General features: G+C 41.6%; 1 protein-coding gene across 1 annotated transcript; it reads left to right on the top strand.

The window, feature by feature from the left end:
- The first annotated feature begins 19,442 nt into the window (after positions 1 to 19,442).
- Positions 19,443 to 21,730, top strand: LOC128085216 (basic salivary proline-rich protein 2-like). The gene is made up of 2 exons (XM_052692303.1): positions 19,443 to 19,474; positions 19,609 to 21,730. Exons 1-2 carry the CDS (start codon positions 19,443 to 19,445, stop codon positions 21,728 to 21,730), a joined length of 2,154 nt encoding a protein of 717 aa, XP_052548263.1.
- The last annotated feature ends 3,178 nt before the right edge of the window (positions 21,731 to 24,908 follow it).

Below are 24,908 nucleotides of genomic sequence, written 5' to 3'. Positions count from 1 at the left end.
AAATATGCCAATAAGCAACTTCTGTGTTAACAGCATTGGCAATAAGCTCTTTGGGGCTGGGACTTTGTTTCTGGTGTGTGTGCAGAGACTAGCACAAGGTAGCAGTCATCTGGCTGGAATCTCAAGCTATTGTTATAATCTAAGAATTAGAAAACACCTATGTGAGAACTGAAACCTGCCACATCTTGTGAAAGGATCGTTACCTTGAACCAAAAATATAAATTAAATTTATATTTGTTTAATAGTATCTAATGGTATTTACTGGTGTCTAATCTGAAGATCTTGTACTCATTTCAATAGATTGTGGAGAAGTTCTTTGGATGTTGCAAGTGGCAGATGTACCGAAGGAAGCGGCCTGTATCTGTAAGCAATGCTGTAGGAAGAGCAGGAAAGCAAAAGGCTCTACAGAGTCACTTGCTTTAAAGTAGTGAGATATATTCTCGATTAATTTGAGAAAAGATGTACCATAGAATCATGGAATCACAGAATTGTAGAGGTTGGAAGGGACCTTTGGAGAACATCCTGTCCAACTCCTCTGTTAAATTAGGATGCCCAGAGCAGGTTGCACAATGTCAAAGAATGTATTAAATTCTGACTTATAAATATGTACAAACAACCAGCAGTTTACACTGTCTACTTCACTATTGACTGGGAAGAAAAAAAAAAGATGTAAAATATATCGCCAAATATTCTTTCACCATCCCCATTCATATGTAAATGGAAAATATTTCAGTGTTTCAGTGTTGTCATTGTTTACTGAGTGTACTGGCTTTGCCTTTTCCAGTTATCCAAAGAGGCTTCTCAACATTTCTTTGATAAGAGGAGAACAGAGATAATTTTGAGCTGTCATTACTCAATTCTCACCTCTCTCCCTGTCATGCAATGCTGTTCAAGAATAAAACTGTAGACTCCTTGACCAGCCTGTGCTTTAACAGCATAAGCGAACAACATACTAGAGTTTAAAAGTAATTTCCCTGCCAAAAACACTTTTCTGACTGGGGACTTCCTTTTGAAAATTCTGGCTCCAAGAGGAAGGTAGAAGAGGGCATGCTGATACGTTACCGCTTAATTTTGAAAATATCAGGATGATTCTCTCCAAAATAAATATTGGAGAGGTTCTTAAGCAATGTATGCACTAAGTTATAGCTGTGGACTGGCACATAGCCATGGTTAGATGGTGTTTGGTTTTAGTTTCCCAGCCAACCTCTCATGAGTAAGTGTTAAAATGTGGTGTGAAAGACTGATGAGGGAAAAGCGATGAGGGAGAAGTTGAGATTACCTCTCTGATACAAAGTGCCCTGCTAAGGTCAAGAGAAATATTATTAGAAGGGAAAGGTCATCAGGTTTCAATACCAAATATAAGCCAGCAACATGGAATTTCCTCTTTCAAAATTTCAAGCCTGCATTCAGATGACATCCCTCCTAAACCACCCTTGCTCATTCTCATCATCTAAACCCACTGCTCCTCAGACGTCTCTTCAGGATGGAAGCTCCTACTTTTTGCTCTGGAGTCCTTTGATTTCCTACGAAGTCAAGGACCGCCTTGTCAAGGACCGCTTTGCCCACAGCTCCCACCTGGTACCATTAAAAAAGCTACACAAGCTCAGCATTGCTGCTACTCTGTCATTTCTGTCTCTGAGCAGAAGCCCAGGATCCCCGAGATGCCACTGTCGTTACATCTGCATGGGACCCTCAAATTGCTGTACATCAGTGCACATGTGTTTGTTTTCAAACTCAACAACAAATGTGACATTAAACACCCTTTACTGCTCCACTGAACATCCCTGTCTGCCTCATGTTTCAAAACAGACCTAATTCCTAGTGTTGCTGGCTTGTGATTGAACTAATGGTGCATGCAGAATCATAATTCAGCAAAGTGAATTAAATCATCAAAGAGTCTTTTACACTCAACACTTATCACTGCCTATGCAGAAACCAAAACTGTGTACTTGGGGGAGAGCAAATATTTTCACACAGTTTAGAGGTGGACAGTCAGCTGTGGGCAAACAGAAGGTAGAACTGGCAATTCACAGAAGAGCTGAGGGGCTGGAATATGTAAATGACAAATCTAAATGAGTCAGCAGCCCTCCATAGGAAAAGCATCAGTAGTTTGTAGGAATAATTTTCTCTTGCAGACCCCATCTGTAAGAAAACTGTCATTCATTATCTAGAGAGTTTAATAAGGGACATGAATTATTTATTTGGGATTTTTTTTTTTTCTTTTGGGAGACGGGTTCTCAATTAGTTCCTGGCTCTTTCAGGCCGTTTTCCCATTAAGAACTTGGCAAAGGATCTCCACATGACAACAGAAATCTTTCTTTTTGCTCTGAAGGAGGCACGTCCAATGTCTCCAGGGCACTGGTCCAGATACCATCATGACAACGTAGATCAGTTTTACCTGACTTACCAAATGACATAACTTCATGTGATCAAGAAAACAACTGATTCTCAGGAACTTGCAGAAAGGCATTTTTATAGACTCTTCGTTCTCCTCTGAGGAAGTTATTTGAAGATTGCTATGAAGTTCTTGTTGGTTTGGCTATGTTATTTTGTCCTACTTAGTAGGGAAGTTGTTTTCTTTACAGGATATGCTTTGACTAATCTTTGGGGCCAGAATGCATCCCAAAGGACACACAGCAGACCCATCCCAAATAACACTCTGAGTCCAAGACAAGCATTAATCTACAATAGGTTTTGTACAGCAAAGGAGAGTTTTGGCTTAGTAAACCTTATCTCTTACAGGAAGTCAGCTCTGGAAAGTGTCTCGCCAATCCTTCTATTTTTATAGGTTTAAAAAGTCCTTGTATCTTCAGAGCAAATGAAATAGGTCTGGTTCTTGGTTACGTGTGGAAACATCAGATATAGGAGAGGGAGGTGCCACTACTCCCTTCTACCTCTGCAGAGCCAGTGACAATTTTATCCTTCTAAAATAAAAAACAGCCTCAACTTTCTTTGATCTCAGATTCTTTATCCTTGAAAGATAATCTTCTTTTTGAAACCCTAAATCATTTCAGGCACTCTTTTTTTTTTTTTTTTTTTTCTTTTGGTTTGATTGTTTGCTTTAGACAGGTTTAGGGCTGGACCTGAAGTAGTGATTTGTTTGAGTTTCATGGCATTAAAGTTGCTATTCAGGGATGTTGCTGAGACTACGGCCGTATTACTCCAACTTGGAAAGATCACAGGATTGGCAACTCCTAAAACAAGATCAGCCAAGAACAGTCTCATCTGATGTGTGCTTCCATTTTTAGCCTGCCTGCAGGATTCAGTTTTGATCAGTACTTTGTTGACCTAGTGCTGATGTCTGTGCAAGGGAGAACAATTTTACATAAAATTCTGAAACAAGCCCTATTCTTTTCTGGTACTACTGTGCCCTAGAATCCATCTAATAATATAGCGATGAAATCATTGCTTCCATCTTTTTCCCAATGGAATTTACCAAAACGTTAGTGAAATGATCTCATTTGAATCCCTTTCCACACAAAGCGTTGAGCCATACCAGCCAACACCAACACTGGTTCCAGTGTGGTCATAGTGCAATTTCCTTGACAGTCCTGGACAGTTTCAGAGAGATTACAGATGGATGGATCTCATTTGGTTCCAGCTGGACTGGAATGCAGATGGATCCCAAATGTCAGAAAAAGGATCCTCACAGTTGAAATACTGGTGGATACTAAATTCCCTTGGAAAGCGACAGTTCTGGAAATAACATTTTCTGTACCAGTAAATTAGCCCCAGAATGGCATTTCCTGGCATGTCCAGAGTCTGGATGTGGTTAGTTTGAAAGAGATGCAGAAAAAATATTGAAGATACTAGTTAGCTCAGAGGTGCCCCATGGGAAAATATCTAGACTTGTTCTCCCACATTTTAAAGCCCTCCCTTCTGTTTAAATAGTGTTAAGATGGATACAGGTAATGAAACTTGGGAAGACTGCTGGCTTGCGTGAAAAATAAGACAGCTATTAGGATGTGATCAAGCAACTCAGACAACTAATCTAACTTGCCATGAATACTGTATTTCCTCACTGTGGAAGGATAAGCGTATTTTTTGGGCAAAGTTGTTCAGGCTCCAGCTCCACTGGTGGCACTGCAAAGAGTTTATTGTCCAACTAAAGTCCCATTAGAGCTGACAGTGCTCAGCACTTTGCAGGACTGGATAACAGCTCGTTTGAAAAATATCTTCTACTGAAGGGTTAAGAAGATAGTCAAGTATGCTTTCCTAACAGCAAACTGAGCTCAAATGCTCTGAAAGACATGAAGTGGAGCTACCGCCAGGCACCAGCAGGCTGGGAATCCTGGCTTCCCTGGGGTGCTCCTGAGCGCCTGCAAACTGCCTGGTGGGTTCCAGCACTGATGAACATGTCCATAAGCACAGCAGGTTCCAGCATGCCAGGATTATCTCCATGCAGGCTGAGAAGAAAGAAAACTCTGCTAAAATTCCTGCTGATATCAAAGGAAAATCCTCAGAGATTTCTGCCAGTTAGCTCATTCTGTACTGTCCCTTTCTATCATGAAGCCAGGAACAGAGATATACATCAAATATAGACCAGCTGCTCAGAAGTACATGCAGATACTGACACTTTAATCACTTTTATAGGTAATGCTTTGTGTCAGTTCCCAGTAGGGACTGTAGCCTGGACTATAACTTTGAATGAGAGACCTCAAATTCAAGATTAGTTTTGAATGTGTGTGGGAGAGAAAACAAGAGAAATCTGCTTTATGTGCTGTCCAAATTGTTTATCTTAGGGCTGAGTGATCTGTTAAGCAGATGGCTAAATAATTTTCAAGCTTCCCATAGAAAGCTGAATCCTCTGTGTTTGTAGGTATGTACGTATCGGTATATGTTCTCCTACCTTTGCACTTACTGTGATATGCTTCAGACCTCTGAGCTGCACACAGGGCACTTCTGTGACCTGGCTACTTGACTACAGGACACTCCCTGGGTCTTCTGTATAGTAGACTGACAAGTGAAATTGTTTACCACACAGAAAAGCAAAACGTTTGAGTCTAACAGTCAGTGTATGTGACCTGATATATGAAATAAGGCAGTACTGGATGCAATGCATGTACTGCTTTGAGCTCATAAAAATATCACTGGATATTTAACAGATTATGCTTTTTTTCTTGCTTTTTTTTTTTATTATTTTTTTAACTACATGCAAGGAATGCTTTTCTTCCTTCTAATTTTAACTATGAGAATTGAGTACATTTTCTATAATCTGGAAATAAAATACAGCAGAACCATTACTCAGTTTGTGTGTGAGAAAATGGACGCCTTAGTCCCATTACAGAAGTAAAGCATGGCTGTTCAACCACCCCAGTGATAAACTATACCAAGAATATAACAGTACTGAAGTAGTTTACCTAAATCATTTTAGCATTTTCCATGACTGCTGCTACAACAGTAAAAAGGAATAAAACTGGTACATATCACCACTTTCTGTACTTATCTCTCATTTTGTGATCAGATTAGGCAATGTCTGACTATTTTCATAGCATCAGAACCATCTTGTTAACAGGGCCTTGGTACATGAATTTCAAATAGTCTTTCTATAGTCTTGTTGAGCAACAGTTTCCCAACTATCACCTCATTCCAGTATCCATATATCTGCAAGTAAACCCTTCCAGCACAAAATACATAGATTAATAATTCAAAAAATGGTAAGTCAACATGCATCTCCAGTAAGACTGTTTGAAAGCAAAATGTTGAAACATCTCTTGTAAAACAAGGTACAGTATTTTACTTGTGCTAGAAGGGTTTATTTGCAGATTTTTCCTAAAATTTTTCCTAAAATGTTCAAAGAGCTTCCTTAGGTTTAGTATTTATTTTTTAGAACCTGAAGTTCCATAGCTAGTTCCATGAATTGTCACAATACATACTGCACTTTTAGCTGCTTATTTTCCTTTAACATTGTCATTAATAGAGCATCTCCATTGCATAGAAATGAAGTGTCTCCCTTACATCTTTCATAACCTGAACTATGTCTCATCAGAGAGCACTTCTACACTCTATTATGCCTTTAGAAACATGCTGTCCATGCTGTAAATCCATGCTAGAGCTGGAAAGAAGCAACATCAAAATCTCTAAGACAACACACAAAGATACAACAAATCAAAGACAAAATAGTAATGGTTCGATTAGACTTTTAAATTGGATATTAAAATGAGTTTTGTAGTTAAGTACAATTGTCTCAGAATTTGGCAGGGAAATCATTAACCAAATGATGTTAAATTTGCACAGATTGTTGAATAAATGAGTAAGACTTGCTTTACATGGCAGCAAACCAACCAAAAAACATACAAAGAATTGCTGGCAGTCCACGTGAACAAATAACTTGCATTAGGATTAGACTTTTTTTTAAGATCAGTAATTGAATAGTTACTATTCTCATTAGCTATCCTTCCAAATGGAGCAGCTTTCTTATAGACTGTGCAGTTGTAGAGAGGGAAGGGTAAAGGGTACAGGGACATGTTCCTTGTATAATAAAAGGTTTCTTGCATGTTTACTAAATGGGTGTGGTTAAATCTATAGTTTTTAGTCACAGTTTATGGATATATGTTCAAGATGCTTGTAAAAGTCAGATAATTTTGCATACTTGTTTATTTTCTTATTTTGATAGAGGTGTTTCCTCTCTCCATTAGGTCATATCCAAAGAAATCCAGGTATCTGGATGCACACATACAAACAATGCAGAAATTTTTAGATTTTTCTAAACAGTGGAATCTTCCAAAAAGTACTTCGTAAAGCTCAACTTACTCACCAGTAGATTTGCCTTATATCATTGAATTGGTTTAGCTACGACTACCAATAAATCTTCAAAATATTTTTACAACCAAATTGTGATTTCTTCCTCTTCATGATAAAGTTATTTTCTAAAATCCATCATGGATATCATCTGGAGGTATAGATTAATCATACAGTGAGGATGTGCAAGAAAACCATAGGAATAAAAACTATGTATAAACTTTCTTCCAAAGGCAAAATATAATTATAATTAAGACTTAAAAAAAGGATTATTCACTGTCATGTAGTATATTGGTACTGATTGGATTAACATTGTACAAAAAGCATGGAAAAGTCAGTCCTAAAGCAAAGGCATGTGCAACATAAAACTGAAATGAGATCCTGGTTCTCATCTCAGCACAGCGATTACTTATGGAGTAGTCCCAATCCATGTAATCATCTCTCAGTCAGAACAGGAAATTTACAATCAGACCATCTAGAAATTTACAAATCAGCCACATAAAATGTGTCAGGATGGTAAGCGGCATATAACAATAGGTGTGTGCATATCAGCACTTCATTCTCCTTAGAAGTGTTTTTTTTACCCTTGTTGCCCTCTGGGAACCATCTCCATCCCATGCTGCTCCCTATACCTCCAGCCACAAAAGTGCTTGGTGGCATGGCATAAGCAGTTTAGCAATTAAGCAATATCACCAACTGTGATGTTGAGTGCTTGAGCCTTCCTTATTCACTGGCAAAGAAATGGCTAAAATAGCCAGAACAGGGAGACGATGATGACATATAGGCATGAGTTTAAGCTGAGACCTGAAATGAGAGACCTTGGTGGTAAGTTGGTGAACATATATATGTACAGAGGTTCATGGAGAAATATTTTCATTTAGAAACTGGAAAATCAAACAGAAGTATGAGCTGAACTTAATGGCGACTTAGTGGAAGAGAAGGACAAGAGTTCAAGAAACTGAAGGCAGAGCTGGAACTTAGAAGTGGGTGGGAGCACAGAAACACATTTAAAATAAGAAATTATCAGATGTAATTTTCTCCAAGTATTTCTAGCAATGGAATAACCACGCTGGTCATTGTCTATGATATGATCTCATTCCCAGAAGTACAGTTTCAGTTTCACATACCCTCATAAAATGGTTACATCATAGAGATGCTTTCAATTATACAACTGAAATAGTGTCAAAGAATAGCCTCTCTACCAGCAAACACTAATGAAGCATATTGGAGAAAACATTCTTCCTACATATTAATAAAACCAAAATAATGCCTTTAGAAGAAATAAACGAGTTTGGGGTTATAATTAAAGTTGTTCTGTATTGAAAGGCATTTATATTTTCACTCCAAGGACTGCAGCACATCTACTTAAAGTACCTTGGTTCACAAGGCAACTCAATAAAGCGGTTCAACTCTAATGAGTTCAATGGAGTTATGCCAGGCATGGATTAGGCCTCGTGACTGTAAAATATGGTCTGTTAAGGTGTGAACGATACGCAGTTTCAGATCCAAGTAAACATCAGACAACAGCAACTGTATCCCATTTATTCCAGAATTCACCTGCAGACTTTGCAAGTTCTGTCTCCATTTGAAAATACTGGGATCACAAAATCGCAGAAATGTAAGGACTGGAAGGGACCTCTAGAGACCATTAAATCCAACACCCTTGCTTCCTTATAGCAGATCACACAAGTAGGCATCCAGGCAGGTCTTGAATATCTCCAGAGAACAAGACTCCATAACTTCTCTGGGCAGCCTGTTCCAGTGCTTTATCATTCTGACAGTAAAGAAGTTCTTCCCCGATGACTGCAATATCTTAAAAATAAAGAAAGAAAAAAAGGCAAATAAAATGCTAAATGGCAAAAAAGAGAAGAGACAAGCCACACTAGGAAAATGACACACCATGGGCCAAATTTACTGAAAAATACACAATAGTATGAGAAAGTGATACTTATTTTAAGCGTTGAATATGCACGATACATCTAATATGCTCAAGATGTATTATTCAATCTGCAGCAGCTGTCTTTGTACAGAAGTCTGGAGAAGAATCAAAAGGAGCAATGTACAATAAAACCAGGCACCTTCCTATGCCCCTGGCTAGCTGTCACAACACTCCTTCCTTCTATTCAAATGCATCACGTAGCTGATATTTTTCTAAAATAACAATGTTAACTGTTTAGCAGGAAAGGAAATACAGACAAAGGAGAGCAACCCCTTTGTGTGAAATGATCTATAGCCAGCAACATTTCCACAGGAAGAAATAACTATTTGTTGTTAGACTACCAACTCAAAACAATGCAACAACATGAAAGGTTCAAAATTAAGTGAATTGTTTGGTATTTTCCTCAACAAGATGGATCAATTTCAGAACTAGATCTGCTCTGACACCCTACTTCTGGAAAGCATCATTATTCATTTATGCTTTGCCTTGGAGTAAGAATGCATGTAAGCCTGAGTTTCTGTGACTGAGAAGAATAAGCTATTTAATTGCAGGATGTCAGGATTCTGATCAGTTTGGGGAAAATAAACTTGTAAATCAGAGCACTTGTCATTACTTCCAGAGTGCATGCTCTAGTGAGCATTTTATATAATACTTCCATATTACCTCTTGAAGGCCTTGACTCAATTTTTCTTCAAATTCATACCAATATATTTATTTTTGTTTTTCCCCTTTTTTCTCCTTTTTTGCTATTTTTAAACTTCTCATGGCATTTTTTAAACACTCTCAGCTTAATTTGCAAGCCTAGACATATAAAACAGAATCACTTTTAATAGTTTATATGTGTTCAAACTTTCTGTCTTCAAAATTACCTTATTCTGATATTTATAATCCTGAGATTACTGAATGCACCTGATACCATGTAAGATCCAATAAAAGGGAATCTCACTAATGAGAAATGACTTTTTGTTATGACAAGAACTGATTTATTTTTCAAAGCAGAATACATCAGCTTGGCAAAAATTCACCAGGCAGGCTTTTAAAACTGGTGAATGTGCAAGCCACTTTGCCTTTCCTAAATTAAACTGAACCTAAACCAAATTGTCTCTAGAAAATAATAATAATAATAGAATGATAAAAGCAACCAATATCTGCTTTCACAGAATAACAGAAGAGAAAATAGAAGAAACAAAAAATTTAGAACTTTTGCGCTATTTTTTTCCTGTTAGTAGACATACTATTTACAGATGAATGCTACAACAATTTTACATCCTAGCAGGGACACACTGTCGGAGATACGTGGGAAAAAGATCTGTTTTAATATGGTATAGGTTGTCACTCCTTCTTCTGTATATGCGTGTATCTCTACCGGAGTATGTCTTCATTCCATATATGAGTATATATATATGATTTATCACACTATAAAACACAAGTATTCTTTCTGATGTAATGAGAATAACACTACTAGTCACCCTGTGTCCTTTTGTGTATGCTGAATCTTGCCTGTTTACACAAAAGAACTTATACTGAGAGTCAGAAATGATTGAGTTGGGATTTTCTTTGTTTTAGAAGGAAGTGTATCACTAAGCAATATTGAGGTTCCTGGAAAAAGAATACACAAATAAAGAGCCTATCAATAAATGAAGAAAACATTCTAAGAATCACTGGAGGAAATCCTTAGAACTAGATTTAGGCTACAGTGGGAGCTGTTGGAGATGGTCCAGAGGAGAGTCATGAAAATGATTAGTGGGCTGGAGCACCTCTCCTATGAAGACAGTTTGAGAGAGCCGGGCTTGTTCAGCCTGGAGAAGAGAAGGCTGCAGGGTGACTTCACTACAGCCTTCCAGTACCTAAAGGGAGCCTATAAACAAGAGAGGAGTGAACTTTTTGAAAGGGTCAAAATTGCAGAATAAGGGGAAATGGTTTTAAGTTGAAGGATGGAAGATTTAGGTTGGATGTCAGGGGAAAGTTCTTTACCAAGAGAATGGGGAGGTGCTGGAACAAGCCACTGTGGAAGCCCCATCCCTGGAGGTGTTCAAGGCCAGGTTGGATGGGGCCCTGGGCAGCCTAATCTAGTATTACATGGGGAGGTTGGCAGGGGAGTTGGAACTTGATGACCCTTCCAACCAAGGCCATTCTATGATTCTATGGTTCTAGCATATGATTAACTGACAGTAAACGAGAATTTTATTCTGAATTTTACTAAAAGAAAAATATGTGGAAAAAATCACGGTTTCTCCAAAAAGGAAGGAATTTAGTGCCCTTATAGCATCTGCCATAACCTATCTCAGCTCAAGTCCCAGTGTCTTTCCTCAGAAAACAAAAAATGGATAACTTCATTAGGAATCAGTTTTCCAATAAACTGGTAGGAAGTAGATTTATTAAAGTATTTTACCATTCCAGATGAAGATACAGAATAATAAAACATGGCTAATCCAAGGCCTGTTTAATTAAAAAAAAAATAACAACCTGGTAACCATCTGAGCCAAAGAATTTCTGAAGTGGTGGAAAAAAATTGTTGTAGTAATTCTAGGCAGGCAGCAGCGATTTCTCGTACCAGATATTACATGAGAGTAGGCCAGCACTGAAGGAAGATCCGTGTTCAGAAATCATTTATGAGGATTACATGCTGAAACAACTGCAAAAAGTAATGTGTAGCAAGTAAAAGAAGTATTAAGATTATTTTCAGGTAAGTTACATTGTAATTAATTTGACAGTATACTTTGACAAAGTTCAGATCCTGGACATAGCTGTATGCTGTAAGCTTAATAATTTTTCCTTACATGGTGGCTTAGATCACTGATTTTCCCTGTGTAACTCAGGTTAGGTATTGTTGTCTGTTCTGTTTACTCAACATACATGTAAAGGAATTTCAGATGGTAACAAGGATATCTTAAGTACATTTCTCCCATTTCTGAAACGGAGACCAAAGATGGCAACCTATTAATCCATGACACGGTAGAGTTAGAATATAATGCTTTGATTAATGTCACACAGACTCTGAGCTTTCAGATCTTTCTGCCGGCGGCACTGCACTGTCAAATGTATTTTGAAATATACAACACACTGGAGCGTGCTGCAAGATGCTGGGAACTTTTCAGAGGCACAGATCTCTGATTGGACCACTCTCGCCAGATTTAACTCAGATGAGATCTGAAGCATGAGCTCCTAGTTGCACCTGGGAGCAATGGAACCAAGGAAGGGTGAACTGCATACATACACCAAGACGTGAAAAACAAACAAGCAAAATCAACAAAAACGGATGTGGACCAGAAATGCATTGCCTTCAAGGGTGAAGGTCATGGCAAATAACTACCCAATGATTAGTCTGTCAGTCACGTTTTGGCCATAGATGCTACCTGTTAAGATGCAGTTAGTTATAGAAGAGTAAGTGTAGTTGGTCATTCTTTGGTTTGAAGAATGGTTGTTTTTCAAACATACTACGAGCTAATACTTTGCATTCCAACATTAGTTTTTCCATGCACTCCTTTGCCAGAAAAAGAAAAGGCAGTTATTTATTGGTCTGTTTTCTGAGGAAAGTAGAATTTGTTTCCTCTCAGAATTTTGTGGGAAAAAAATACAAGTTTCCCCCACACCACTAACTTGCAGTATAGAGAAGATACTAAAACTATAGTTATGAGCGTTAAACTTATGCTCAATTTCCAAGCAATCTTGACAATTCTTAGTTACATTACTAAATTTTATTTTCCTCTTCTGTTCTCTGACTGTATTTAAGTAATGCTATTAAATCAATGCAATCTTTGTTAATGTGGTGGATATTCTTCCTGAAGAAGAAATATTATTGCTGCTAATCCTAACATATTTTTACAGCAATTTAAGTATTGGAAAGCAGAACAATACTTTAAGATTATAGAACATTACTGAAGTCCGTGAGAATTGATTATACTTGAACACTGCTATTATTTTTGTTTTTTACAGTTGTTTGAATAGCCAACAGAAAAGCAGTTAGCTCTGTCACTATCACTTGGTGTTGAAAGGTCACCAAGATGCTATTGGTGTTTCATTCCATGTACTAGGCCATTGTGAAGATCGTTGTGGTAATTTACATGTACCTTCAAAGAGAATAAAAATTGAGACAAACTAAATCCCATGAAATGTACTGATCATCCCTACAGAAAAATTTGAAGAAATAATCCTTGGTGTCTTTGTCATGAGTTATTAACACTGCATCCTCAAGTAACTGCACTAAACTATATTCAGAGCATACCACCTATTCCCCCCACGATAGCATTAGAAACAAAAAGGGTAAACAGTGTCAGCCAGCAGCAGATGATGGTTTTGGGGCATAACTAAATTACTCCTGGACTGCCTAATGCTTTATTTGAGGCTGGTAGAAAATAATAATTAAAAAAAATACCTTAAGGCTGGAGCAAGCATCATATTTAACTTTTACTAAATCAAGCTTTAACACTCAAACACATGAAGGGAGCATAGTCAGACTCAAGTGAGGTGGCCATTTTTATTCCACTATTCCACCTGCTCCTCTTAAAATTTACTATAGGTAGTTACTATTGGAAAGAAAACAAAACCAACAACATGGGTGCAGCAAGCAAGAGTTATTCACTTTTCAACACAACTTATATTTGAACTAGATGGGGAAACATTTTTCTTTCATAGTGGAAGCTTTCACAACTTACAGATATCTTCATGACCTATATTTCAGTAAGCTTTGGGGTCTCTGAAGTGTTTTGCATAAAAATACGTTGAAGTCTTTAAAGTAATGAATAGCTCAATGACAATGTGTGAGGTGCAGGAGGTTCTCTTTGGCATCCTTGAATTCAAAGCAGAGACAGAAACCTTCCATTCTCTACGTGCCACAAGAAATCTTAATCTCACAATAATGAAAAAATAAACATAATGAAAAAATAAACTGAATAAAACACAAAATAAAGTGATAAGTATGTAAAAGAAAAAACTTATAGGACATCTGGGCTTCTATAATTCCAGTCTTATGACCAAAGGGAATGGAGAAGGAATAATAACAGGTGACTGCAGTTACTGCAATGTCAGATTTATAAAAAATGTATACAAATGTCAGTCTGTGGTCACAGGAAAATGCTGAATATCAGTAAATCACAGAACAGAAGCATGATGGCTCTCCCAGTTCCCTTCCTACAGTTTTTCCATTGGTGTTGTAAAAAAAGCATAAATTCTTCATTTTTAGGGATTTTAATCAAGAAATGAAAAATCATCTTCCAGAAGAATGCTGATATTTAATATGAAATCTGCTGTATAGCCTCATGATATCAAATATTTTTTTTCCTGCAGAAACCTGGCAAATAAAATCACTTAGTGTAGTAACTGCAAGGTGGAATAGTCATTGCTCTTAATTTACTGACACTAGACTAAATCAGAAGGAGGAGGAAAACAGCTTTAATTGTTTCGTTTTTCTTTACTTAATTTATCATTTGCAGTACATATGAGTTTTTAAAGAAACACAGAACTACTAACCCCTGGAGGGGAAGATGATATGTTGAAGAATCTGAAAGGGCGTAAGTGTGTGGAAGCTGATGGAATCCATTTGAGATGCTGTGAAAGTGCAGTGAAGTTCCCACTGATGAGGAGAAATTTAATGCACATTTTTAAAAGGGGAAAAAAAAACGATGATCCAGGGAACTACAGGCCAGTCAGTTTCATCTCTTTGCACGTGGAAAGGTCATGGAAAAAAATAACTGTGCAAACTATGCGTACGGAGAACAATCAGGTGATTGATAAGAATCAACATGGCTTCATTAAATGTAAATCACATCTGACAAGCTTTGTAAACTTCCACAATAGGAATACAGCATTGGTGAATAAGGGAAGACCCCATGGTGTTATCTACCTGGACTTGCACAGGTAATTTGACACTGTCTGCCACAACATAATTTCTTCTAACTTGGAGAGATATGGAATTGACAAACATACCAACAGATGGATTAAAAATTGACTGGATGATTGCACTCAGAGTTGTGGTCAACATCTCAGTGTCTGAATTATGATATGATTAGTCATGATCCCCAGCAAGATTAACAGCACTCTCAGGAGCTCACAGATGATGCTCAGCTGCTTCTGCACTGAAGGGAAGAGATGCCATCCACATGAACTGTGAGAAGCTTAAGAGATGAATGCATGCAAACCTCATTAAATTCAAAAAGGCCAATCATGAGCTCCTACACATAAATAGGGGATATCTCAATTATGGTTCTGAGCTGAGGGGAGCTGTATGTAGCTGAGGGGAGAACGGATTGAGAACATTCTCAAGGAGGTCTTTCAGGACTTAGTATACAAAATAGGGGAAAAAAACCCACAATAATTCATTTAAGAGAACAAGAGAGGTAATTTATTTGAAATAACGTGATATAATACAGAATAATTAGAAATAGTAAATCAAACAAACAAAAATGGGAGGAGAGAGAGCAAGTCCAAGTCCTTACTGGCAGGCACTCCTGTCTGGCCTCGTGGAAGAGCAGAGAGCTCTCTACCAGCACCTAGAATCAAAAATCACATAGGGAATACAGGAGACTACAGGGAATAGCACAGTGAAAAGAAACCTCTCAGCGTCTAGTCAGACTACCTGCCTCTCGAGAGCTGCAACTCACATGACAAGAGCCAAGACTGCAAGAAGCGCAGGACCTAAGATGGGCAGCTCCTGGGTACTGTACTCCAGCTTAAAACAGCCTCCCGCTACAAAACGATATGAAATACTGATATATGCAGGACAGGTGAAAAAAGGGAATGGCCAGGAGAAGTGAAGTGGTCAGTGACTGCACACCTTTCCAATTATTCTAGAGCCCTCCAGCCCTGACTGATTGACTTGAGCTATTTTGAAATTCCTAACAGCTGTAAGTTTTCCTTTCTGAGAGCACAAAGTGACCAAGACAGAGGGACCCATTTTGCCAGTTGACAGGGACAGAAGGAAGGACACACACATCAACTAAAAGGATAAGCTTTACTGCCTATTTCAAAATAACACACACACAAACAAACAAACAAACAAACAAAAAAACCAATGTGATTTAGCAGTGGGTTGATAGAGCTAGGGGTAGTATGATTAGATTATGGTTGGACTTGACGATCTGTAATGTCTTTTCCAACCTGAGCTGCTCTATGACTTCAGTCTATCTATCAATCACTGCCCTAGTACTTGAACCACCATCCAGACCCGCAGTTGCTGGGGAGCCCTGGTTGCAGCGAGTATCTGGAGAACCCGTCCCGGCAACTGGGAAGTCCTACGGCAGCGCGTCCACCCCGCAGTCCAGGTCTCCATCATCGCTGCAAGCAGGTCCAGCCTTCATATCATTGAACAAACAAATCTACGTAACAGTCAGGCGGAACATCTGGTTTCCTCTGTCTCCTGTTGGTTTTACCCCCAAAACCTGGCCAGGGTTCAAGGAGCAACCAAGGGAGTAATGCTATCGACTTCAGAACTATTGCATTCTGTATTGTTTCGTGGTTACTAATTTAGCTACAGCTGGAATTAACAGCTAAAGTAGCTTTTAAAAAGAAATAAAAAATACTTCTTTCACTATAACTGTTTGCTTGGGCACTAATATAATTCTTTACCTCCGATTGATACCAACTATCAGGGAGATTCAAGGTCAGTCCTTTCAAACTATCAATTCCAACTGTTCTGATCCCAGAGTAAATAACTGAACACAACTATTTAGGGAGGTTCCCTATTTTCATATCTAGTTGTGCTTGCACACCTTCAATTTGTTTCCCTCTCAAATCGGTAATAATTATGGGCTGTACTTTAAGAGTCTTAAGGTTTCCATACATTGAAGAGGCCTCCATCCCAGCATCAATTAAGGGTTTTAAAATTTAGGAGGACCAGCTTCTCCAAATTATTCAAAGCTTCACATGGAGTCAATAGACCTTCCATGCACATTGCACCAGAGCTGGGTCATCATTTCAGTCTGTTTTCTGTTATGCTGCTATTTCCCTAGCTTCTTTCCATGGATGCAAGTCAGAAAGCAGCTCCCAGGCCTCTTGCTTCCCCGGAACAGTCGATCCACTCACAGGGGCCCTCCATGAAAAGATGAAAGTTCCATTGAGGATTCAGAGGAGGTGCTGTTGACTGAGTTCGTTCTAGACCTGCTGTTTCAGAATTTTGCACTTCTCTTTTAGGTTTGTTCAATCCTCTGTCTATATATTCTCTATGATTCACGGGTTGGAACACCATCAATCTTAATGTAAGAGAAACTGGTTTTCAGTAAAACCATAAACACTCCACTTTGAGAAACCTAGCTTTCACTTTCCTTACTACTGTGGATACCTTGGTTTCCTGCACTTTCACAGGGGTCCCATTCCCCAAGATCACTAATTGCTATGGAGTTTTTTGGTTGGTGGTGTTTTTTGTTTGTTTTGTTTTTGTTTTTTGAAGTTACTTCACTGAGGGGGTCTCATTGACTAAGACTCATGATCACATTTCTATATAAGGTGGGGTAGTCTTTTTCACTCCATTCCTCACTATGACTGGTCAAACTGCCAGTGTCGCCCAGGATCAAGGCCTACTTCACCCTTTCCTCCTTGGTTCATCGTACACAAACCCACAAAGTGTACCACAGACACTCAAGATCTTGGCCAGTCATTTTCCGTACGGTACTTAATGTTACATAACTGAGGGACCAGGGTTAACTAATAATTGTCTCATGACTTAGGAAGTTAAGCTGCACAAAGGTGTCCACACTAAAAACTGAAATCCCTTTAGTATCTCCTACATTTGAAGCGATACAGAATGCTCCCTAGTCATACAAACACATCATCCAACAAATGAGAGACTTCCCTGGCCTTTAGTTAAGCCACTCAATTATACATTTTATTTCATAAAGGAATACAGTGCTCTACCACATCCTTCCTCACTGGCTGCTCAACAGCATCCAATTCATCTCTCCTTTCTCCACACTCGTTTCACACTCAAAACTTGGTCTGAAGAATCAGACTTAGCAGAATCAACCGAATCCCAACCATCTCCAACCCATTTATCAGGATCCCACTGCATACCTGCTTCTGCAACCGCCAAATCCACTTCCTGAAGATTCATTTGTTCTTTCATCTTGTTATTCCGCACGACCTGAACGGCAGCCTTTGCAGCTAAATTCTGATAAGTTCCCAGCTTATCAACATGCACTTTATTTCAACACTGCAACATCCCAATCTGGTTCTGCAGTTCACACACTTGTTTCCTGCATATGAGAACATCCTGGCAACAATTGCTCTTCCTATTGGTGCTGGTTCTGATAGACTGTTAACAAGATCCATCTCTGTCTTCCCAAGCCCCCAATTAATTATCCTTTATCAATGGGCTTTTTAATTTTGAACAAAGTTTAACACACCTATCAGTTTGGCTTCTTTCAACTAATGTGCACATAGTTCAAACAGATCAAGAACCAGTGAACTGTATGAAGCATGCTCCCACCCAGGAAACTCAGATGGAGGAAATACATTCTGTTTACATTTCAAGTGTGACATTTTGTTCAAATCTGCTATATGACACCAGATACTCTGCCAACTGACAAGGTCAACAGGAATGATACAGTCACAAAAGGACAAGCTTAGTTTACCCTCGATTTCAAAATAATGAAAATATAAAGCAGTACCTACAGTCAAATAGTAAGCTTAATGAGAGAAAAAATAAGCAAAGTAATGCATCTGATTTTCACTGTCTGAGGGTAGCGACAGTGATAAAGAAAGGCACATGGATGTGTTTAACAACTATCTGGATGTGATGCTCAAGGACATGATTTAGTGATGGGTTGTTAAAGTTATGATAGTACTGTTAGGCTGTGTTTGGACTTAAGGCTTTTTCCAACCTAAGCTATTCTATGACTTCAGTCTATCAATCATTGCCCTAGTACTTGGACCACCATCCAGACCCGCAGTTGCTGGGGAGCCCTGGTTGCAGCGAGTATCTGGAGAACCCGTCCCGGCAACTGGGAAGTCCTACGGCAGCGCGTCCACCCCGCAGTCCAGGTCTCCATCATCGCTGCAAGCAGGTCCAGCCTTCATACCATTGAACAAAAAAATCTACGTAACAATCAGGCGGAACATCTGGTTTCCTCTGTCTCCTGTTGGTTTTACCCCCAAAACCTGGCCAGGGTTCCAGGAGCAACCAAGGGAGTAATGCTATCTACTAGTTTTGGCCTTACTACTGGCTTCTTCTTTCCACATGAACAAGTTAGATACCATACTACCATTACTACAGCACAATAACCATTATAGCAAAGATCCTGCAGATAACTACTGAAATATACATATTCATCCTAACATTGCAAATTAACTCTATCTTATAGGAACAATTAATACTACTAATCTAAAATAAAATACAAATATCCTATATACACAGAAAGATTGCCATCCATATACACAGGCCCTGAATCAAGGCAGACCTATATCAGGCCTCAGCATTAAAACTCTAAAAGCTAGTTTCATAGGATGCTTTGCCAACTAGGTCCCAAAAAAATCTCTCACAAATCCATAGTGGATGGAGATAATTTATATACCCCCAAAGATACCAAATATGACTACACCCAAGCCAATATGCAAGATGGTCACCAGTCACAACAGCGCATACGAACTTACGTCAAGCAATAGACTGAGATGGAAACCTATTAGAATGACAACACAAATCAACTACACAACCAAGAAAACCAATTCATTTTCTAAAGACACACAATAGTCGACAAAGAAAAAAATAAACCACAACTATGACAGCAAAGAAAACAGCAAACAAAAATAACAACCAACAGGAAAGTCTGAACTAATGGAGAGGAAAAAAAAAGAAAAAAAAAAAAAGCATTAAGAACCAAGTATGTAGTCACAGGGGGTTACCAGGAACAAAACCCAGCACAGTATGCTCACCAATGACCTGAAAAAAGAAGAAAATAAATAAACTCAACAAAATGGTCGCTTGTACAAATCCAGGGGAGACCACCGCGCAAACCCCCCCCGACGGGCGGCTCCGACCGCGCAAAACCCCCCCCCTCCGACGGGCGGCTCCGACCGCGCAAAACCCCCCCCTCCGACGGGCGGCTCCGACCGCGCAAAAACCCCCCCTCCGACGGGCGGCTCCGACCGCGCAAAACCCCCCCCTCCGACGGGCGGCTCCGACCGCGCAAAAACCCCCCCTCCGACGGGCGGCTCCGACCGCGCAAAAACCCCCCCTCCGACGGGCGGCTCCGACCGCGCAAAAACCCCCCCTCCGACGGGCGGCTCCGACCGCGCAAAAACCCCCCCTCCGACGGGCGGCTCCGACCGCGCAAAAACCCCCCCTCCGACGGGCGGCTCCGACCGCGCAAAAACCCCCCCTCCGACGGGCGGCTCCGACCGCGCAAAAACCCCCCCTCCCGACGGGCGGCTCCGACCGCGCAAAAACCCCCCCTCCCGACGGGCGGCTCCGACCGCGCAAAAACCCCCCCTCCGACGGGCGGCTCCGACCGCGCAAAAACCCCCCCTCCGACGGGCGGCTCCGACCGCGCAAAAACCCCCCCTCCGACGGGCGGCTCCGACCGCGCAAAAACCCCCCCTCCGACGGGCGGCTCCGACCGCGCAAAAACCCCCCCTCCGACGGGCGGCTCCGACCGCGCAAAAACCCCCCCTCCGACGGGCGGCTCCGACCGCGCAAAAACCCCCCCTCCGACGGGCGGCTCCGACCGCGCAAAAACCCCCCCTCCGACGGGCGGCTCCGACCGCGCAAAAACCCCCCCCTCCGACGGGCGGCTCCGACCGCGCAAAAACCCCCCCTCCGACGGGCGGCTCCGACCGCGCAAAAACCCCCCCTCCGACGGGCGGCTCCGACCGCGCAAAAACCCCCCCTCCGACGGGCGGCTCCGACCGCGCAAAAACCCCCCCTCCGACGGGCGGCTCCGACCGCGCAAAAACCCCCCCTCCGACGGGCGGCTCCGACCGCGCAAAAACCCCCCCTCCGACGGGCGGCTCCGACCGCGCAAAAACCCCCCCTCCGACGGGCGGCTCCGACCGCGCAAAAACCCCCCCTCCGACGGGCGGCTCCGACCGCGCAAAAACCCCCCCTCCGACGGGCGGCTCCGACCGCGCAAAAACCCCCCCTCCGACGGGCGGCTCCGACCGCGCAAAAACCCCCCCTCCGACGGGCGGCTCCGACCGCGCAAAAACCCCCCCTCCGACGGGCGGCTCCGACCGCGCAAAAACCCCCCCTCCGACGGGCGGCTCCGACCGCGCAAAAACCCCCCCTCCGACGGGCGGCTCCGACCGCGCAAAAACCCCCCCTCCGACGGGCGGCTCCGACCGCGCAAAAACCCCCCCTCCGACGGGCGGCTCCGACCGCGCAAAAACCCCCCCTCCGACGGGCGGCTCCGACCGCGCAAAAACCCCCCCTCCGACGGGCGGCTCCGACCGCGCAAAAACCCCCCCTCCGACGGGCGGCTCCGACCGCGCAAAAACCCCCCCTCCGACGGGCGGCTCCGACCGCGCAAAAACCCCCCCTCCGACGGGCGGCTCCGACCGCGCAAAAACCCCCCCTCCGACGGGCGGCTCCGACCGCGCAAAAACCCCCCCTCCGACGGGCGGCTCCGACCGCGCAAAAACCCCCCCTCCGACGGGCGGCTCCGACCGCGCAAAACCCCCCCCTCCGACGGGCGGCTCCGACCGCGCAAAACCCCCCCCTCCGACGGGCGGCTCCGACCGCGCAAAAACCCCCCCTCCGACGGGCGGCTCCGACCGCGCAAAAACCCCCCCCTCCGACGGGCGGCTCCGACCGCGCAAAAACCCCCCCTCCCGACGGGCGGCTCCGACCGCGCAAAAACCCCCCCTCCCGACGGGCGGCTCCGACCGCGCAAAAACCCCCCCTCCCGACGGGCGGCTCCGACCGCGCAAAAACCCCCCCTCCCGACGGGCGGCTCCGACCGCGCAAAAACCCCCCCTCCCGACGGGCGGCTCCGACCGCGCAAAAACCCCCCCTCCGACGGGCGGCTCCGACCGCGGCACTCCCTTAATACGACAGTGACTCCCCAATGGACTGTACCTGTTGTGAGCAGCAGGACAAGTGGCCCTTTCGAGCCCACTCTTATGTAGTCAATGATCAGTTGGCCTCAGCTGTTTAGAACAGGTGTTTTCAACCCCTCTTCGAGACTATGTTGCGGTGGTTAATTAGACTTAGTTTGAGTCTGGTGTGTAAGGATTGGATTTGGTTAGTGCTTTTTTTGTTTGTTTGTTTTTCTCTGTTTTGTTTTTGTTTCTGTGTCATTTATTTTGTGTTTTCTGATTTTATTTTTTAAGTTTTGTACTTTGCACACATGGTTAGAGTGGCCTTGCTGTATTTTGCAGTTGCTTGCTTTGGTGTTACTCTTTTTTGAGTGTGTTCTGTTTTGGGATCAGTTGGGCCTTTGAGCAAAAAGTTTTTCTCTTTTTTTATGTGCAGTTTCTGTTGTGACCATCTTTTTTGTTCTGAGGTTGTTATGCTGTTATTCTTATTTCTCTTTGTGGCTACCCTTAAAAAACTGAAGTCTTTAAGGTTTGAAAGATATATGCACTCCTTAAGGTGTGGTTTTGTGATTGTATTTATTATCTTCTTCGACTGTTCTGTCTTTATAGAACATGTAATTCAAACTGCTCTGTATGAATCTTATCCTTGTTTTCAGTTTTATTTTGTAGGTGAGTACAGGAGTTTTTTGAGTGGGTTTTTTTGTTTTGTTTTGTTGCTGTTCTGGAGTAACAACCTTTGCTGCTTTAATAAACATCAATGAATGCTTTTGTTTTTCTGTTGAAAAGAAATAAAAATAATGGTTTTATGATCTTATTAATGTAAACCATGATTTGTTTCATCACTTATTTCCTAAACATAGTAAAGCTGTCACAGAGTTATCTCTGTCTGTGTCTGTGACAGGGGGGACAGCAAGGCCACCGGCCCAAACAGGGGAGCAGACAGAAGGGAATTTTAATGGAGTATGGGCTGGTTCGGCCCAGTACTCTGACTAATGGGTCAGGGGACCTATGAGACCTAGGGGGGGCTATAAGCAGAACAGTGGCAAAGAGGAGGAAAGTTAATTTACTAAATATATCAGAATTGTAGAATTGTTCAGGTTGGAAAAAGCCTTAAAGATCATTGAGTCCAACCACAACCTAACCATACTACCCTAACTCTAACAAAATCTGCTAAATCGTGTCCCTGAGCACCACATGCAAACAATCTTTAAAAACATTCGGGGTAGTGACTCAACCATCTCCCTGGGGAGCCTATTCCAGTGCTTATCAACCCTTTATGTAAAAAGGTGTTTCCTGACATCCAACCTAAACCTCCCCGGACACAACTTGAGGCCATTTCCCCTCATTCTGTCACCAGTGAGAAGACACCAATCCTGCTCTCGCTGTAAGCAAGATATTAGAAGAGAGCAATAAGGTCTCCTCTCAGCCTCCTTTTCCCCAGACTATAGAGCCCCAGTTCCTTCAGTCCCCCCTCGTAGGGCATATTCCACAAGCCCTTCACAAGCCTTGTTGCCCTTTTTTGGACCTGCTCCAGCACTTCAGTATCCTTTCTGCACCCAAAACTGAACGCAGTACTTGAGGTGAGGCGACTGCCACGTACAGGGGCAGGATTACTTCCCTCATCCTGCTCACCACACCATTCCTAATACAAGCCAGTAATGCAAGATAACACACTATAATACAGTATTTTCAATAATTGGAATTGAAGCTAATAAATAAAATGAGACAAAGAGAGTGTGTGTTCTGAAACCAAGGGCCTTACTCTGCATTGAAAGTGAAGCAGCTAGGGAGCACACGCACACACTGCCAGGCAGCAAGAGAGAGAGACCCCCTGAGCATGAAATCCTCCAGGCTGTGTAGTTCTTCTCTTCTGAGAGCCAGGCATTTGGAAAATCGGCAGTCCATGGAAGTGGGGCATTAACTCTTTAACTCCCAATGCTTTATGTGATTTTATGATGTGGAATATTGATAACAAAGACCATAAAGCCTTGACAAAAGGCTACTATGTTTCCTCAGTTTGTTGCTCCAGAAGTGCAGCAACAAGTGCATCCTTGTTCTGTTCCACATTCATATGGGTAAGGTTTCTGAAGGCTGTACTAAGTAAGGTTGTATCCTACAGCTTGCTTTTCTTAAGATTGTTTTTATTAAGAATTATTCTTAATTTTCATGTTTTATTAAGAGGATTCTACCTTTATTTGCTCCTCCATTACATTTTCAATCCTATTCTTTTAAATATTAACTATTCTTGTTATAGCTAAGTTAACTCTTTTAATGCATGATTTAACAACACTTTAAATATGTTTTCCTTTTTTATTTTCCCTCTTTTTTTCCTTTTTCACTACTTAAATTTTGCACTATGATTTTTCTCATGGATCATTTCACATAAGTAGATGACTTCTTATACGCAGATGCATCAACTGTGGTCGATTCCAGGTTTTTTTACACTATTTCTCATGAAGTAAAAACAGAAGTTCAGTGTTAATTTACTGCATCTCTAAAACCTCCGTGCAACATAATATGTAGCATTAATCATTTCTGCAATCAAGTGAACCTGTATTTTCTGCAGCCAACACATAAGATCTGTCCCAGAAAATAAAAGACTTCTGCTTTTGTGCTATTCCTGTATGAGCATTCTCTGAAATTCAAAAGAGGTTCTGGAACTTGTGCCATTTAGCATAAGCAAAAGTTTTTCATCATATTTCTCCATTTCTATATTCTGAAGATCTGTCGTAAACTGTGATTGGTTTATGTTATTTGCGAAACTTTTCTGCTTAACAGAGTAACATAAACCCATTGCACTGAAATTGCCAGATCATGGCCTGTACTAATGGAATAACACCAGGTAAGAAGGAGCAGCTAAACCAGGGAGCTGAGGTGCAAGCAGTGCACCTGATTGACTGGAAGGGGTGGACTCTCCTCACTTTCACTGAACAGTGAGCAGCTGAGAGAGCAGCATCTTTTCAGGTAGAGATTGCACTTCTTTTGAGTTGTGGGTGAAGCAATTTTCCTTCTTTGTTATCTTTTGTTGCTCTATAGTGTTTATATTCCATTAGAAGGCACTGTCATTGACTTCTTTTGCCATACACTCCTAACTAAAAAAGTTTTGATTTTTTCAGTGAACAAGCGCTTAATGAGAAAGAATTATAAAGATGTGTGGTCACAGCACTGAATAAAGAAGAAAAAGTGCAACAATTTTCAGAAATAGAATGAACAGTACATGTGCATATAGAAACACAGAACTGAGTATATACTTGCATAGAGGGCCATG

This window comes from Tympanuchus pallidicinctus, unplaced genomic scaffold (genome assembly GCF_026119805.1).
Source record: "Tympanuchus pallidicinctus isolate F22 unplaced genomic scaffold, pur_lepc_1.0 scaffold3, whole genome shotgun sequence".
Lineage (NCBI taxonomy): Eukaryota > Metazoa > Chordata > Aves > Galliformes > Phasianidae > Tympanuchus > Tympanuchus pallidicinctus.
The sequence above is the reverse complement of the archived record's forward strand: the minus strand, read 5'-3'. Positions and strand labels throughout refer to the sequence as shown.

Excerpts from the sequence above, each read along its gene's own strand:
- LOC128085216 (XM_052692303.1), top strand. The coding sequence starts at position 19,443 with ATGGAGAGGAAAAAAAAAGAAAAAAAAAAAAA. Across the intron at positions 19,475-19,608 it reads AAAAAAGAAAAAAAAAAAAA|ACCACCGCGCAAACCCCCCC; the intron begins GCATTAAGAACC and ends AATCCAGGGGAG.